The following is a 13,882-nucleotide window of genomic DNA, read 5'->3' on the forward strand; positions in this document are numbered from 1 at the left end:
TATATTTAAAGATGGAGTTCTCATTTAATTGTAACAGCTGAGACTGAGCTATTGTAAATATATTAGTTTCCATTAAAGTTGCATGCATCTTGTGTGGAATGGTTATAGGCTGCTGCTGGTACATACTGCATTCTGTGTATTATCTAGTTTTTTTCCTCAAAGCATTCTGAAGCAGGGCATTGCATTGCAAATTAAAAAGTAGTTTGATACACTCATTGTAAGTCAAACCGATATAGTCATTTTTATACTGTACACATACCACTTACTACACGTGTAGTGGTATAAACATAGAAGCTATATTCCAAATCCCAGGAATTTATCATTTTTCTGCACGTGTGTATTTTCAGTTATCAATACCATTCAGCATGTGCCTTTATTTATAGTAAATAACTTAATTATATTACACAGCTGGCAATGTGCTCACAGTATTCATTTATCCCCTACAATAAGTTTCCTCTGCTAAGCAAATCAAATTCTGAACTTTATTGTGTTATTATTAAAACAGTCTCTTCTAGTACCATATATCCAAATCTTTTTGTGTAGAGAAAGAGAGAGAGAGAGAGAGTATTTATCAGGTGTTATGTATATGTGAGATATAGGAACACAATAACAGATATTTTTTAAAAATCTGTAATCACAATTTATCAAAATGTTTTTCTACTTCTTTTGGCATTGAATGCCATATGGGATGTATAAGACGTTTGTCATAGTATACTATAGACAATACAATCATGTCATTCAGAAATAGCCTGTAGGACACAGCCACACTCTCTGTTGAAGTAATATGCAATAAAGAGTCCTCAATAGAACCCCAACATAAACATAATAATAATGGATGTCTGCAGGCCTATGCCCTCTCTCCCTGTTTTGCTACTGGTTCTAGTAAAGCATTTTAAAAATGCTAAAAGTTAATAGGTCCCTTATTTCACATTCCAGCTAAGGATCCATTCCTGAGATGAAATATCTGCTGTCCATGCCTCTGGGGTTCACCTTATGCCTTTGGGGGTCGTGGGGCACTATACTTGTAAGTGAGTTCCAAGTCTCCTAATATAGCTGACAGACAGGGGAGATGTCACCATCTGTATGGCAAATAGCCCTGCAAAAAAGGGGCAACTTATGTCCACAATATTCAACTAGACCCAGTCGGCTTCATATTCCAAAATTGCTGCTCCCATATTTAGTTCTGAATAAATTGACCGCACATTGCAGAAACCACAATGCAAATACAATCCCATGCTGTACAGATACTCCAAGAGGTAAAGGTAATGGCGAGTCAGTAAAACCGCCAAATTAAAAACATATTAGCCTATAACTATTGTCATGCAAACAGCAACAATTCTGCCTTAGCACAAATGCTCTGCGGAACGCTCAAAAGAGGTCGCTTGTTGAATGTGTTGGGTTCTTTTAATTTTTACAGTGTCCAGTGTTGTTAAAGGGACTCTCTCATTACTGGATCACTTTTTAACTAACCTCGGACTAGAAAAAGAAGAGCATCTATGCTTACCATTAAAACATTCAAACACTACCACTTTGTTGCTACCCAGCCACAGCACATATTTCACACTTTCTGGTGTATGAATACCTGCTTCACCTGCTGCATGCTATATTCCCTCTCTCTGACTCATGTCACTACAGGATGTATGAGATGGCAGGAGGAACCACATTATGCGGCACTGGGAGCAGCAAAGCAGAAGCATTTGAAGATATGGGCCACCAGAAAGGTAAGTATTCATACTTTTCATTTACAGGCTGGCATTTTTTTTTCAAGTGATCCTATGGTGCCAAGGTCACACTAAATTCAATCATTGCACAGAGTGGGTAATAATACAGCTATTACATTAACTTTTAAAATTCCACTATTAGCTAACGTGACAGGATCTCTTTAAGTGCCTGTCCACTGCTGCTTATACTCACTTTCCTTTACTCCTCTGCTGTTATGAATGTACTAGTACTTCCTAGTATGATGTATAATGTGACTTTCTCCTGTTCTTGCTGCTATGCAGTACTGGGTGCCTGAGAAGCCAATTATACTGGGCTTTTGCCCTGTGTAAATGCAGAAACCGGGGGTGGGGTGGAAAAAAGGGGGTAAAAAAGCCAATTATAGGCTGTGGGGATGGGCAAAAAATATGTTAACCCTGTTACTTTTCTGCGAATGGGCAAAGCACAGGAACAAAAAAAAGTAAAAAGATAGACTTACCAACCCTCTTCTCTTCCTAGGTTTGACAGGTATCCAAGGGGGTCATTCCCTGGCTGACATCCCACTTGACAAGGGCTATAAGTTCCTATGCTCTTCAGACTCTGCAGTCAGGACTGCTGTCATGGGGAAGCCTGAACCTCTTCCATCCTGCACCATACACCAACAGCTCCTCCTAACTATAAAGCATGTAATCATCCCTCTGGCTTCTGGCTGGCCGCTACAGCTGTCAATCAAAAGCCAGACGGGGAATTATCGCCCTCCCTTTCTTAGGAGCACTTTAACAGTGAAATTCACTTTCATCTTATCTGGTCTATGGCACAATAGTCTTATCAGTATTATATTTAGTACCATAATCAAATTGGTAGAAAAAATCAGTGTCTCATGTCGGAGTAAATGTATTAGTTCCTAACTAATCAATAACTTGTACTATCAAACAGGTAAACATCATAATTCATGTAGATTAACAATAGTGCTCTGACATTTTCAGAGTGAATCAAGGAGGAAAGAGTGATTAAATGAAACTTATACTGCGGAAGCCAATTCCCATATAAATAATTTAAAGAATCAGGCGATTTCAGTGTGACTGGTAGGAAGGGTTGGTGGCCTATAGCAGCAAATTCTGTTAACTTCAGCATGGATTGAGGAAATCTGTAAAAATACATTTCTACATAAACTAAACATAAGATAGATAGATAGATAGATAGATAGATAGATAGATAGATAGATAGATAGATAGATAGATAGAATTTATGGTTTTCTAAGTATTGTTATATTACCTGAGTTAGGTTGCCTGCTGTGTCTTGTGTCAAGGATTTGTTGGGCAGAGTCTGTGAGACAACATCCAAATAACCCAGGACAGGCTGTGCATGGGATATCCTGAAACCATCTTGGGTCAAGTTAATTATAATGGGATAGTAAGCATCGGTGGAGACCTACAGAAACAATAGGTTACAAAAGATTTGTTAATAGCTGTAAATGAGAATCTAAACTTTCTAGACTGTCTCCACATCCAAGCCTTTACAGCTCAGAAAATTAATTTTCTTTCTGATTGTCAGAAGAATACAAGATGATTTTTACAAAATGTGTTTTATTATACCTAAAAAAATAAAATTAATTCTGCAAAACACCCAAAATCATGCACTGAAAATCTGATACAAATTGTCATGCCATTAGTCACATCTTACCGGAGGATGAGCAGTACTGGGAGTACTAGACATTGTTGAAGTAACAAAGGTTTCATCCCCTGCAAAAGGAATCACACCTTAATATTGATGCCTGATGCATGACAATAAATTCAACGCATGAAATCTATTATTTTGTTTAAACAATAAACACAAACACTACAATACAATACAATGGCTGAAAAAAATAACTTTTATTATGTAGCTGTCCCTAGACATTAGTGAGCAGTTGGATGTGCATGCTTGGTCTGGCTGTATCACAACATGTCTTCTTCCAACTTCTGCTCCATACTGTTACATTCTGGTTGCATGAGAATTTCTGATAAATTGGAGGAGACAGCAAAAGAGAAGCTTATGAACACACAATCCCCCGTGCCGACTTTTCATAGAAAAATTAATAGAGATTGGACAAAGTTTTCCAACATGAAAATGGGCAAACAGTCATCTAAAGTCTATAAAAAGAAACTTTTCTCAAAACCTGTTTTTCAGTTTAGGTGAAACATAACAGGGTTTTGGTCCACCACAGCACAAGAGTGTTGTCTGCTGTAACATAGTTTTTCAGCTGAGCTTCTGCTGTCACTCTTCTAAGATCTATATTATATATCTTTTTATGAAGACTCAACTTCAGGGCAAAGAACAGTGGTAACCCCATCTAAAATTTCTTGACAGCAGTGAAAATCAAACTGTCGAGACTAAGCCATGCCCAATTCCACCTAAGACAAAGAAACCTGTTGCTAGCATTCCATTTCAAGAAGAACTCTGGGGGAAATTATTATTAACCCTTACAGTAAGGCTACCCCTGCACTGCAAGGGATACATGCTCGTTTTGGTCTAGGTAGGAAAATAACAAAGATATACTCACTCGATCCCTCAAGAGGCTCGTACTTAGAGCGGTCAATGGAGCAGAGTGAATATGCATGCTTGCTTGTAGAATACAATGATGTATGTCTACACATAGAATGCTGGCTAATGCAGCAGCACATGGCAGTGCGAGAAGGAACATTGCAGTCAAATATTTAAAAGGGGCAGCTCTCAATGCACAGCACCCCAAACACACAAACACCAATTGGACACTGAAGCACCTAAGATGGTGGTTATTGCCAGAGACCAGGAACTCCACAATTTTGTGTGCCAAACAAAAGTGAGATGCTGGTACCAGCATGATAGGAAATTATTGTGACTTAGATCTGTGTCATATGCAGTTGAATTGTGCTATCCTTCATGCTAGAAAATTCTCTTTCACTGCTCCAACTGTTAAGCAAATACTAAAGTGTAACCACAAGCTTTGCACCAGAATAGTATCTTGTCCAAGTTACCACTAGTAAAATTCATCATTTTGCTGCAACAAGTGTCCTTTGCCCTTACTGCACTCCCAAAAACCTAATTATAGCTACTCACTAACCTGTGACTGCTAACTAATTGGTTAGTTCTCATTGGAATACCATCTACAAAGTAAAGTCAGGTTTACACTCAGGTTAATGTTGGTTGATACGAAAAGTGATTGGCAAAAAAATCATGATGTCATTTAATTTCATGTTTAAAGCAATCTATTCTGTGCTGCCTCATAATTCTTTGTGGCTGAAGGGGTTAATATTAGTACAGAAAGCAATCATTCCTGTCCATGTTTAATAAGTGCCAGCAGGAGAGCAGTGCGGAAATTCCTGAATCCTGCGCTGGCTGAACAATTATCCAGCTGCAAAGACACATCTGCATAAGTACAACAGTGCAGATACAACTTCCATTAAAGGGGAAAATATATTTACAACTAGGATCTGCTCTTCTTTTACATACATCTATATGGCTATGTATGTAGTCCAAAGGTCTAGCAGTACATTTTTAGAAAACTTATGAAAGTTAAACCAAATGCAGCAGAGGAAATCTGTAAAAATACATTTCTACATAAACTAAACATAAGATAGATAGATAGATAGATAGATAGATAGATAGATAGATAGATAGATAGATAGATAGATAGAATTTATGGTTTTCTAAGTATTGTTATATTACCTGAGTTAGGTTGCCTGCTGTGTCTTGTGTCAAGGATTTGTTGGGCAGAGTCTGTGAGACAACATCCAAATAACCCAGGACAGGCTGTGCATGGGATATCCTGAAACCATCTTGGGTCAAGTTAATTATAATGGGATAGTAAGCATCGGTGGAGACCTACAGAAACAATAGGTTACAAAAGATTTGTTAATAGCTGTAAATGAGAATCTAAACTTTCTAGACTGTCTCCACATCCAAGCCTTTACAGCTCAGAAAATTAATTTTCTTTCTGATTGTCAGAAGAATACAAGATGATTTTTACAAAATGTGTTTTATTATACCTAAAAAAATAAAATTAATTCTGCAAAACACCCAAAATCATGCACTGAAAATCTGATACAAATTGTCATGCCATTAGTCACATCTTACCGGAGGATGAGCAGTACTGGGAGTACTAGACATTGTTGAAGTAACAAAGGTTTCATCCCCTGCAAAAGGAATCACACCTTAATATTGATGCCTGATGCATGACAATAAATTCAACGCATGAAATCTATTATTTTGTTTAAACAATAAACACAAACACTACAATACAATACAATGGCTGAAAAAAATAACTTTTATTATGTAGCTGTCCCTAGACATTAGTGAGCAGTTGGATGTGCATGCTTGGTCTGGCTGTATCACAACATGTCTTCTTCCAACTTCTGCTCCATACTGTTACATTCTGGTTGCATGAGAATTTCTGATAAATTGGAGGAGACAGCAAAAGAGAAGCTTATGAACACACAATCCCCCGTGCCGACTTTTCATAGAAAAATTAATAGAGATTGGACAAAGTTTTCCAACATGAAAATGGGCAAACAGTCATCTAAAGTCTATAAAAAGAAACTTTTCTCAAAACCTGTTTTTCAGTTTAGGTGAAACATAACAGGGTTTTGGTCCACCACAGCACAAGAGTGTTGTCTGCTGTAACATAGTTTTTCAGCTGAGCTTCTGCTGTCACTCTTCTAAGATCTATATTATATATCTTTTTATGAAGACTCAACTTCAGGGCAAAGAACAGTGGTAACCCCATCTAAAATTTCTTGACAGCAGTGAAAATCAAACTGTCGAGACTAAGCCATGCCCAATTCCACCTAAGACAAAGAAACCTGTTGCTAGCATTCCATTTCAAGAAGAACTCTGGGGGAAATTATTATTAACCCTTACAGTAAGGCTACCCCTGCACTGCAAGGGATACATGCTCGTTTTGGTCTAGGTAGGAAAATAACAAAGATATACTCACTCGATCCCTCAAGAGGCTCGTACTTAGAGCGGTCAATGGAGCAGAGTGAATATGCATGCTTGCTTGTAGAATACAATGATGTATGTCTACACATAGAATGCTGGCTAATGCAGCAGCACATGGCAGTGCGAGAAGGAACATTGCAGTCAAATATTTAAAAGGGGCAGCTCTCAATGCACAGCACCCCAAACACACAAACACCAATTGGACACTGAAGCACCTAAGATGGTGGTTATTGCCAGAGACCAGGAACTCCACAATTTTGTGTGCCAAACAAAAGTGAGATGCTGGTACCAGCATGATAGGAAATTATTGTGACTTAGATCTGTGTCATATGCAGTTGAATTGTGCTATCCTTCATGCTAGAAAATTCTCTTTCACTGCTCCAACTGTTAAGCAAATACTAAAGTGTAACCACAAGCTTTGCACCAGAATAGTATCTTGTCCAAGTTACCACTAGTAAAATTCATCATTTTGCTGCAACAAGTGTCCTTTGCCCTTACTGCACTCCCAAAAACCTAATTATAGCTACTCACTAACCTGTGACTGCTAACTAATTGGTTAGTTCTCATTGGAATACCATCTACAAAGTAAAGTCAGGTTTACACTCAGGTTAATGTTGGTTGATACGAAAAGTGATTGGCAAAAAAATCATGATGTCATTTAATTTCATGTTTAAAGCAATCTATTCTGTGCTGCCTCATAATTCTTTGTGGCTGAAGGGGTTAATATTAGTACAGAAAGCAATCATTCCTGTCCATGTTTAATAAGTGCCAGCAGGAGAGCAGTGCGGAAATTCCTGAATCCTGCGCTGGCTGAACAATTATCCAGCTGCAAAGACACATCTGCATAAGTACAACAGTGCAGATACAACTTCCATTAAAGGGGAAAATATATTTACAACTAGGATCTGCTCTTCTTTTACATACATCTATATGGCTATGTATGTAGTCCAAAGGTCTAGCAGTACATTTTTAGAAAACTTATGAAAGTTAAACCAAATGCAGCTGAAATATGACAAGCACAGTTCAGCAATACATATTGTTCAATTAATATAACAGTTTTTTTTTAAAAGATGTATCATAGTCTGTGATTGGATTGGTCATATCACAAATCAAACAAAATATGCCTCCACTTAAAACTGTGAAGGTGTCCATACACTTTACAACCATCGCAAGACCTTAGTCTTGCGATGGTTGTAAAGTAATTTAAAAAATCTTCATTCACACTGCACAATTCTCGTACGATCGCGGGATTTCCCGCAATTCTCGTACGAGAATCGTGCAGTGTATGGGCACCTTGAGTGTATTTTTAAGGTTCTCTCAAAATTGCTGTAACATAGATATAGATCAAATTCTAGATATGTGAATCATAATTTTACTATATATGGGTGTCATTAGTTCTTACAGGAACAATGAATTGGCTATGGACATGGATCACCCACAAAACAACATTGGCAAGCATCTGGAACCTGGTGAGAGTGTAAGGGCCTGCCACAACTTTGCACAATAAGATATGGTTGCTTGCATCTTGTATTCACTTCACTATATGTGATTACTAAAATTTGTAGCCAGGCTGTTTAGAGACAGAGGTAGCATCAGATTATGTGTGATAAGCATTTCTCTCTTCCTGTAAAACAAAAACTGGATGTGTGGGGACGGGGCAATGAAGCAGGCACTATGACATTTATTTCAATATATCAAGGCGAAAAATGCCCCAATTAATAGCAACCGAATATCTATCTTGCCTAATGAAAGATAATCTGATTGCTTGATATTTGCTATTACACATCAAAGTGCACTTTAATGCATTGCCTTATTATCCAGCATGCATATGTATGTTTTTTCTAGGTGCCTACTGATCAATTGAGAAAAAAACGTTTATTTATTTAACTTAAGTATACTTATATCTGATCTATCTGCTGTAGGTTGCTGCAAGAGGAATGCCATAGCTGCTCTTAATATTGCCTTATAAAATATAACTATTAGTGTATACATAGCATCTAACTGTCCCTCATTTGGAGGGGCTGTCCTTCTTTTGGAACAAAATCTCTTGGTCCCACTTTCTTCCTCAGTTGCCCCTCTTTTTGGTCTGAAGTTTAGACCTGTACAAAAAATTCACTTTTCAACTAGAAACCAAAAGTGTTATACAGCACCAAACATTTTCATTCAACCTCTAAATGATTGCATTTGTTATTGTAAAAAGCCACTATGAAGGAAAAGTATTAAACATAAAAACCTCTGGTTTAACCAATCATTTTTTGCGCATTCATTCTTCAAAGGATAAGTATGGGGGGATGTCGGGGATGTGTTCTTTGCCTATATACTCTGCACTAAAACATGTCCCTCTTTCTTATCCCAAAAAGTTTGGAAGAATAGTGCATATAATATAAGCCAAGCATAATTTAGAAATGTATTTACAGATAGGCTGCTCACGTTATGTTTCAGTCTGACTTTTGGCAGATATGTGAACATATGCCTCTCAAAGATAGATACTGTGTTGATTGCTTAACAATTTTGTGCTTTTTGTAACTCCTGTGAGAAGTCATAATCTCTGTAATGCTTTATTTCCATGTGTTTATGCAAATTTGAAAACTGAGGCTCCCTTAGTTACATTACAGTAATAGATAATCAACCTTCATCTGTAAATGGCTGTGCGACTAGATATTTTCCCTTAATATGTTCCTAAAACAAGGTGTTAATGTTAGTTAACTGTAGGTATGAATGTGCATGTAATCAAGGAGCGACATTCATAATGTTGCTTACCAAAATAACATACCAGTGGCATCTGTAAAGTAGTGCTGGATCTCAGGAAGGCTTAGGGCTCTTTCCCATATGATGAACTCATCGAAAACTCCATTGACATAGTGTTTGGATTGATCACTGTTTGTGCCCACAACCAAGCCATCAACACCAGTTGCATAACTGTAGGAGAGATGACCTTGGGAATCACTGGCATTATAGGTGCCATTGACATAAACCTTCAGGCCTTCACTTGATGTCCAAGTGAACAGAACGTGAGTCCAATAGGGACCTAGATGATGAAGACATAAAAATATTTCATTTATAGTTTAGAAGTAACATAAAGGTGAACTATTCATAGCACAACTTTCTCCAGGACTCTAATTTAGACATCAGTTGTGAGAAGTGGGCCATTTTGTAAGCGCTGAATGACCAATCAACCCCACATTGGAAAATATTTTATGGCAAATTATCCTCTTTTTATTGGAATATCAGCAGTCCTTTCACTGAATTCCCACTACGTTTAATGTTGCACAACAGGAAAAGTAATCATGGTAATACCTTGCAGCATGTATTGCAATTGTCTCAAATACAGCAAGTATTTAAAATCCTCCAATCTAAGGTGCCTTTGAAATTGTCCGAACTGAAGCTTATTGCAGATAGACAAGTTTCAATAAAATGCCACCTACTGTAGTATGAAATCAGATGGCTGCATAATATTTTCCTTATGAAACACAAACCTTTATATGTGGAAGAAGCAATGTTGATTGTAAGAGAATATGCCCCAGCTTCCAGTTAACCTTTATTAAAAGCTGACAAATTGATCATCTAACAGTTGGAGCAAGTAAAAGTTGTTTCAATAATGATTACAAATATATAAGTGATTGTTAATGGTGAGCCTGGACCGTCAATCTACTCAAGAGGTTTGTAAATTGGGAGGTAAGACAATTTTTTTTTTTTTAGAATACACTATAATTCAGGAGGAGATTTTTTTTTAAACATTTATAGTGATATTGTCACTATTTTCAAGACCTTAGATGCATTTTCTCAAAAAGGACATCAATACCCTATACAGTAAGTATAGTAAAAAAAAATTTACACAGAAGACCCAAGAAAATGAAAGCTGGATTTAACAAGTTCATGAGTATCTGGGTCTAAAGGAATTACTGCCCCTAAAGGCAGCGGCAAGACAAGAACACAAATTAATTTAATTTATCTGACATCTTTTAGCCATTTGTAAGTTACCTATATTAGCCAAACAAGCATTTCTCACCATACGTTTATTTGCATTATTATAGCCACTATGTCATTTTACTGACTACAGTACAAGGTTAGCTGGTCATATAACTCTATGTCATTTCACCTGTTACTGTATTAATATTTAGAGGAATATCCTGACTTTTAACATGCAGAATTATGAACATCTGGGACATGACCTGTAACTAGAACAGAACAGCCATTAGGAAACCCACGTGCTGTGACGCCTTTCATTAACATTACAGCTGTAATGCAAACAGATGAGACTCATTTAGAAAGGTTAGAACATCTTGTTCTGGTTCAATACTAAAGATCCTTTCCTCTTATTTGCTATTATTATACATTTTAAGGATACCAAGAGTATTTTTTAAGCTTCTACTTCAATGTTCTTTAATGTCCTTTGATTTTCACTGGAGGTATTATGTCATAATCATTTTTAGTTTAGAAAGTGGACATTTCAGAGAATAAAGTATCACTCCAGTCTTGGAACTTGTTCTGTCTTATAAGCAGTATCAGCTATTAGGAAAGATTCAATAAAGACTAACTACATTAGGAAATTAGATTTCAGTTTCCTGCTTAAGTATATACTCTTTCAAAATAACTTGTGTTTAGCAGTTATTCCAAATTTCTAGTATATGTTAAAGTCTATTTATTTTTCTTAATATTGGATAGAGTAGGGAATGGTGAGATCCTCTGTCAAGTTATTATTGCTTTCTGTACCCCTGCTGAGGCAATTCGCCCCTCTATATGTCCTGGTGATAATTGTCACTGAGGAAAGGGAAAATCCAAAAAGTTGTAGTTCTCATAAGAACAAGAGGTAAGAGGAAATCTTCTGGTGATGCAAGACCGGTGGGAATCCTCCTTACTTTGGGGAGATTTTCTCTTGTGTCTCTTGTGGACAGGAATTAAATGGAAATCTCCTCCTCAGCAGGACACAACCAAAAAAAAATAATTACCTGACAGGGTTTTTTAACATACCTCTTAAACGTTTAAAAAAAAACATTTTGGCTATACATACACTTTAACCACCTCAGTACCAGCATTTATATTCACTTTATTGGGAGGCAATTTTTCAGTTTTTGTTGCTATGATACTTTAACAAATACTTGGTCATGCAACACTGTACTTTAGTAAATTACCTGGCTCGACAAAAGCTGATTCTTCAATTTATCAAAGGAGCAGGGTGGAGTATGGCCGTCTGAAGAGTGACTACAGCCACAGTCACAGTGAATACTGTTCATGTATTCAGCAGCCAAGGGTGCCACCGGCTGTTGCATACAATGGCCGGAAGAGGAGATTCCTTCATCAATGCTATTTAGTGTGGATGCGGGAATCAATTATTTTCTCTTGTTCATCCCACAGAGCTAAACAAGAGACATCTAAAGATGTATGGCTAGGTTAAGTCTGTACTCATTTGTAAACTTACCCCAATGATTTTACCTCTGTAGTGGCTCTTTTAAGGATAAACATTCTAATTAAATTAACTGTTTACAGTCCTCTTTAGTGGAAAACGGTTACAAGTGTCAGGTTTTTATTGCTATAGGTGTCCTTGATGAGGCGATTACACCTTACTTTATTTCCTAGAGACAGAACAGAAGTAGCAATGAGTAAAAAAAAAAAAAAGTCCTCAAAGTGAAAGACAATCCCACCTTTGACATTCACCAAAACAGGTGTCCCCATTGGGATAGCTCATTTTTACACATGTTTAAGCGATAAAATGTAGACTTCCCCATAATTCTTATTTCTAATAAGTTACTCCAGGAACACCTACAGCAATGAAAACCTGAAGGAGTTTTACCCTTCCTCAGTCTATCCAAAACTAATATAAAGTTTTGGCCAGAATTCCAATATTACTCTGCTCCTCCAATTTGTATAAAGAACCAAAATGTGATACAGTGATCAGTACCTGGAGGTTTAATTTTTGCATTCCAGACCTTGGAGTCCCCATGCCTGTAGACCTCAACATAACCTTCACGCTCATCTGCGTAGATTTGAAAACCATGGGAAGTAACTTTTTTCCCAAAGGCCTGTGTCTGTCGGCTCTTAGAGGGATCATCTTGGAAAGAATCTTGGTTGTTACTTTGGTTAATGGGTTTCAGTTGTTTCTTTGGTGACAGGTCCTGAATCTTCCAAAAAAAGGAGAATGTGACACCTGAATTTCAGAGAGAAATAACAAGCCTGAGAAAATAGGAAGACATTCCAGAAAGGTTTTTGAAAAATGTAATTGGCTATCAAAAAAATGTAGGTTATTTGCAAGTTAAGCTACATCATAGCCATATTTATCCAATGGAAATAACTTTTAGAAGTGCAGTTTATGTACATTTCTTAATGGGGCATCACTTCTGTCATGTAACAACTATCTATTGTTTATGGATACCAAAAAACATAAATATTGAATAAAAAAGCTAATGTACAGAACAGTGAATTAGAGAAGAACCAAAAATCCATTTCAATTACAGTTCACCTGATGTGCTTCTGTGAGCCTGTGCCTGTTACTATTCTTTTTATATTATTTGTTTGATCAAAAGAGTTGTGCCTTCACCTTGATAAATATGAGTCAATCACACCAAACATGCAGGCTACCAGATAGGTTTCTAACCCCTACCTTTTTAATGATATATATGAAACTAACCCTCTTGTAAAATGTAAATGTAAAAAATATACAATGGCCTTCTATGTTTCCCATTCCATAATTTGCTCTAAGTTAATTAAAAAACTCACCCAGGATGATACATTTGATGAAACAGAACCCCCCTGGGTCCACATTCAGCAGTTAACTAGTAAACAAAAGGGATTCTGGGAGATGTCAACTGCCATGCTCTTATGGGATCATTTCTTTTGATTAGCAGGAGACAATAAAAATGTTTTTGGTAAAATGCAAACTGGTATAAACAAACTTGCATCTCCCCCTGCTAAGGGGATTCCAGTTCATATGCCTGCTGTGAAAATTTGGTATCTTACAAGGGAGGGGGGCAACTTGAATTAACTCTTTTTCAAAATTTAGAAAAGTGACAGAAGAAAAAATGGACAAAACTATACCAACCTGAATATTCAGGTAGGGCTTGAAACCATTGGACCAGTATACTCATCTCTACTGCTGACACAAATGTTGTTAGGAGCTGTATACATCATAAAAACTATTGGGCTAGTCCATAAGTTAGTAGTATAAGATAACAGAGCACTACAGCAAAAAAATAAGATTTTCCTTTGTTTTCTATTTTAGTTTGTTCAC

The 13,882-nt window shown here is 36.9% G+C and overlaps 1 protein-coding gene across 1 annotated transcript in view; it reads right to left on the reverse strand.

Moving 5' to 3' along the window:
* ADGRD1 (adhesion G protein-coupled receptor D1) overlaps positions 1-13,882 on the reverse strand; it is a 486,234-nt gene that overhangs the window by 382,219 nt on the left and 90,133 nt on the right. Inside the window, exons 9-12 of the mRNA XM_018566815.1 lie at positions 12,557-12,802; positions 9,431-9,685; positions 5,794-5,852; positions 5,386-5,541 (exon numbers count right to left, since the gene is read on the reverse strand). Of these exons, the coding sequence (XP_018422317.1) occupies positions 5,386-5,541; positions 5,794-5,852; positions 9,431-9,685; positions 12,557-12,802 (716 nt within the window). The remainder of the gene's footprint in view (positions 1-5,385; positions 5,542-5,793; positions 5,853-9,430; positions 9,686-12,556; positions 12,803-13,882) is intronic.

The sequence above is a fragment of the Nanorana parkeri genome, unplaced genomic scaffold (assembly GCF_000935625.1).
Source record: "Nanorana parkeri isolate BGI_ZX_2015 unplaced genomic scaffold, ASM93562v1 scaffold978, whole genome shotgun sequence".
Lineage (NCBI taxonomy): Eukaryota > Metazoa > Chordata > Amphibia > Anura > Dicroglossidae > Nanorana > Nanorana parkeri.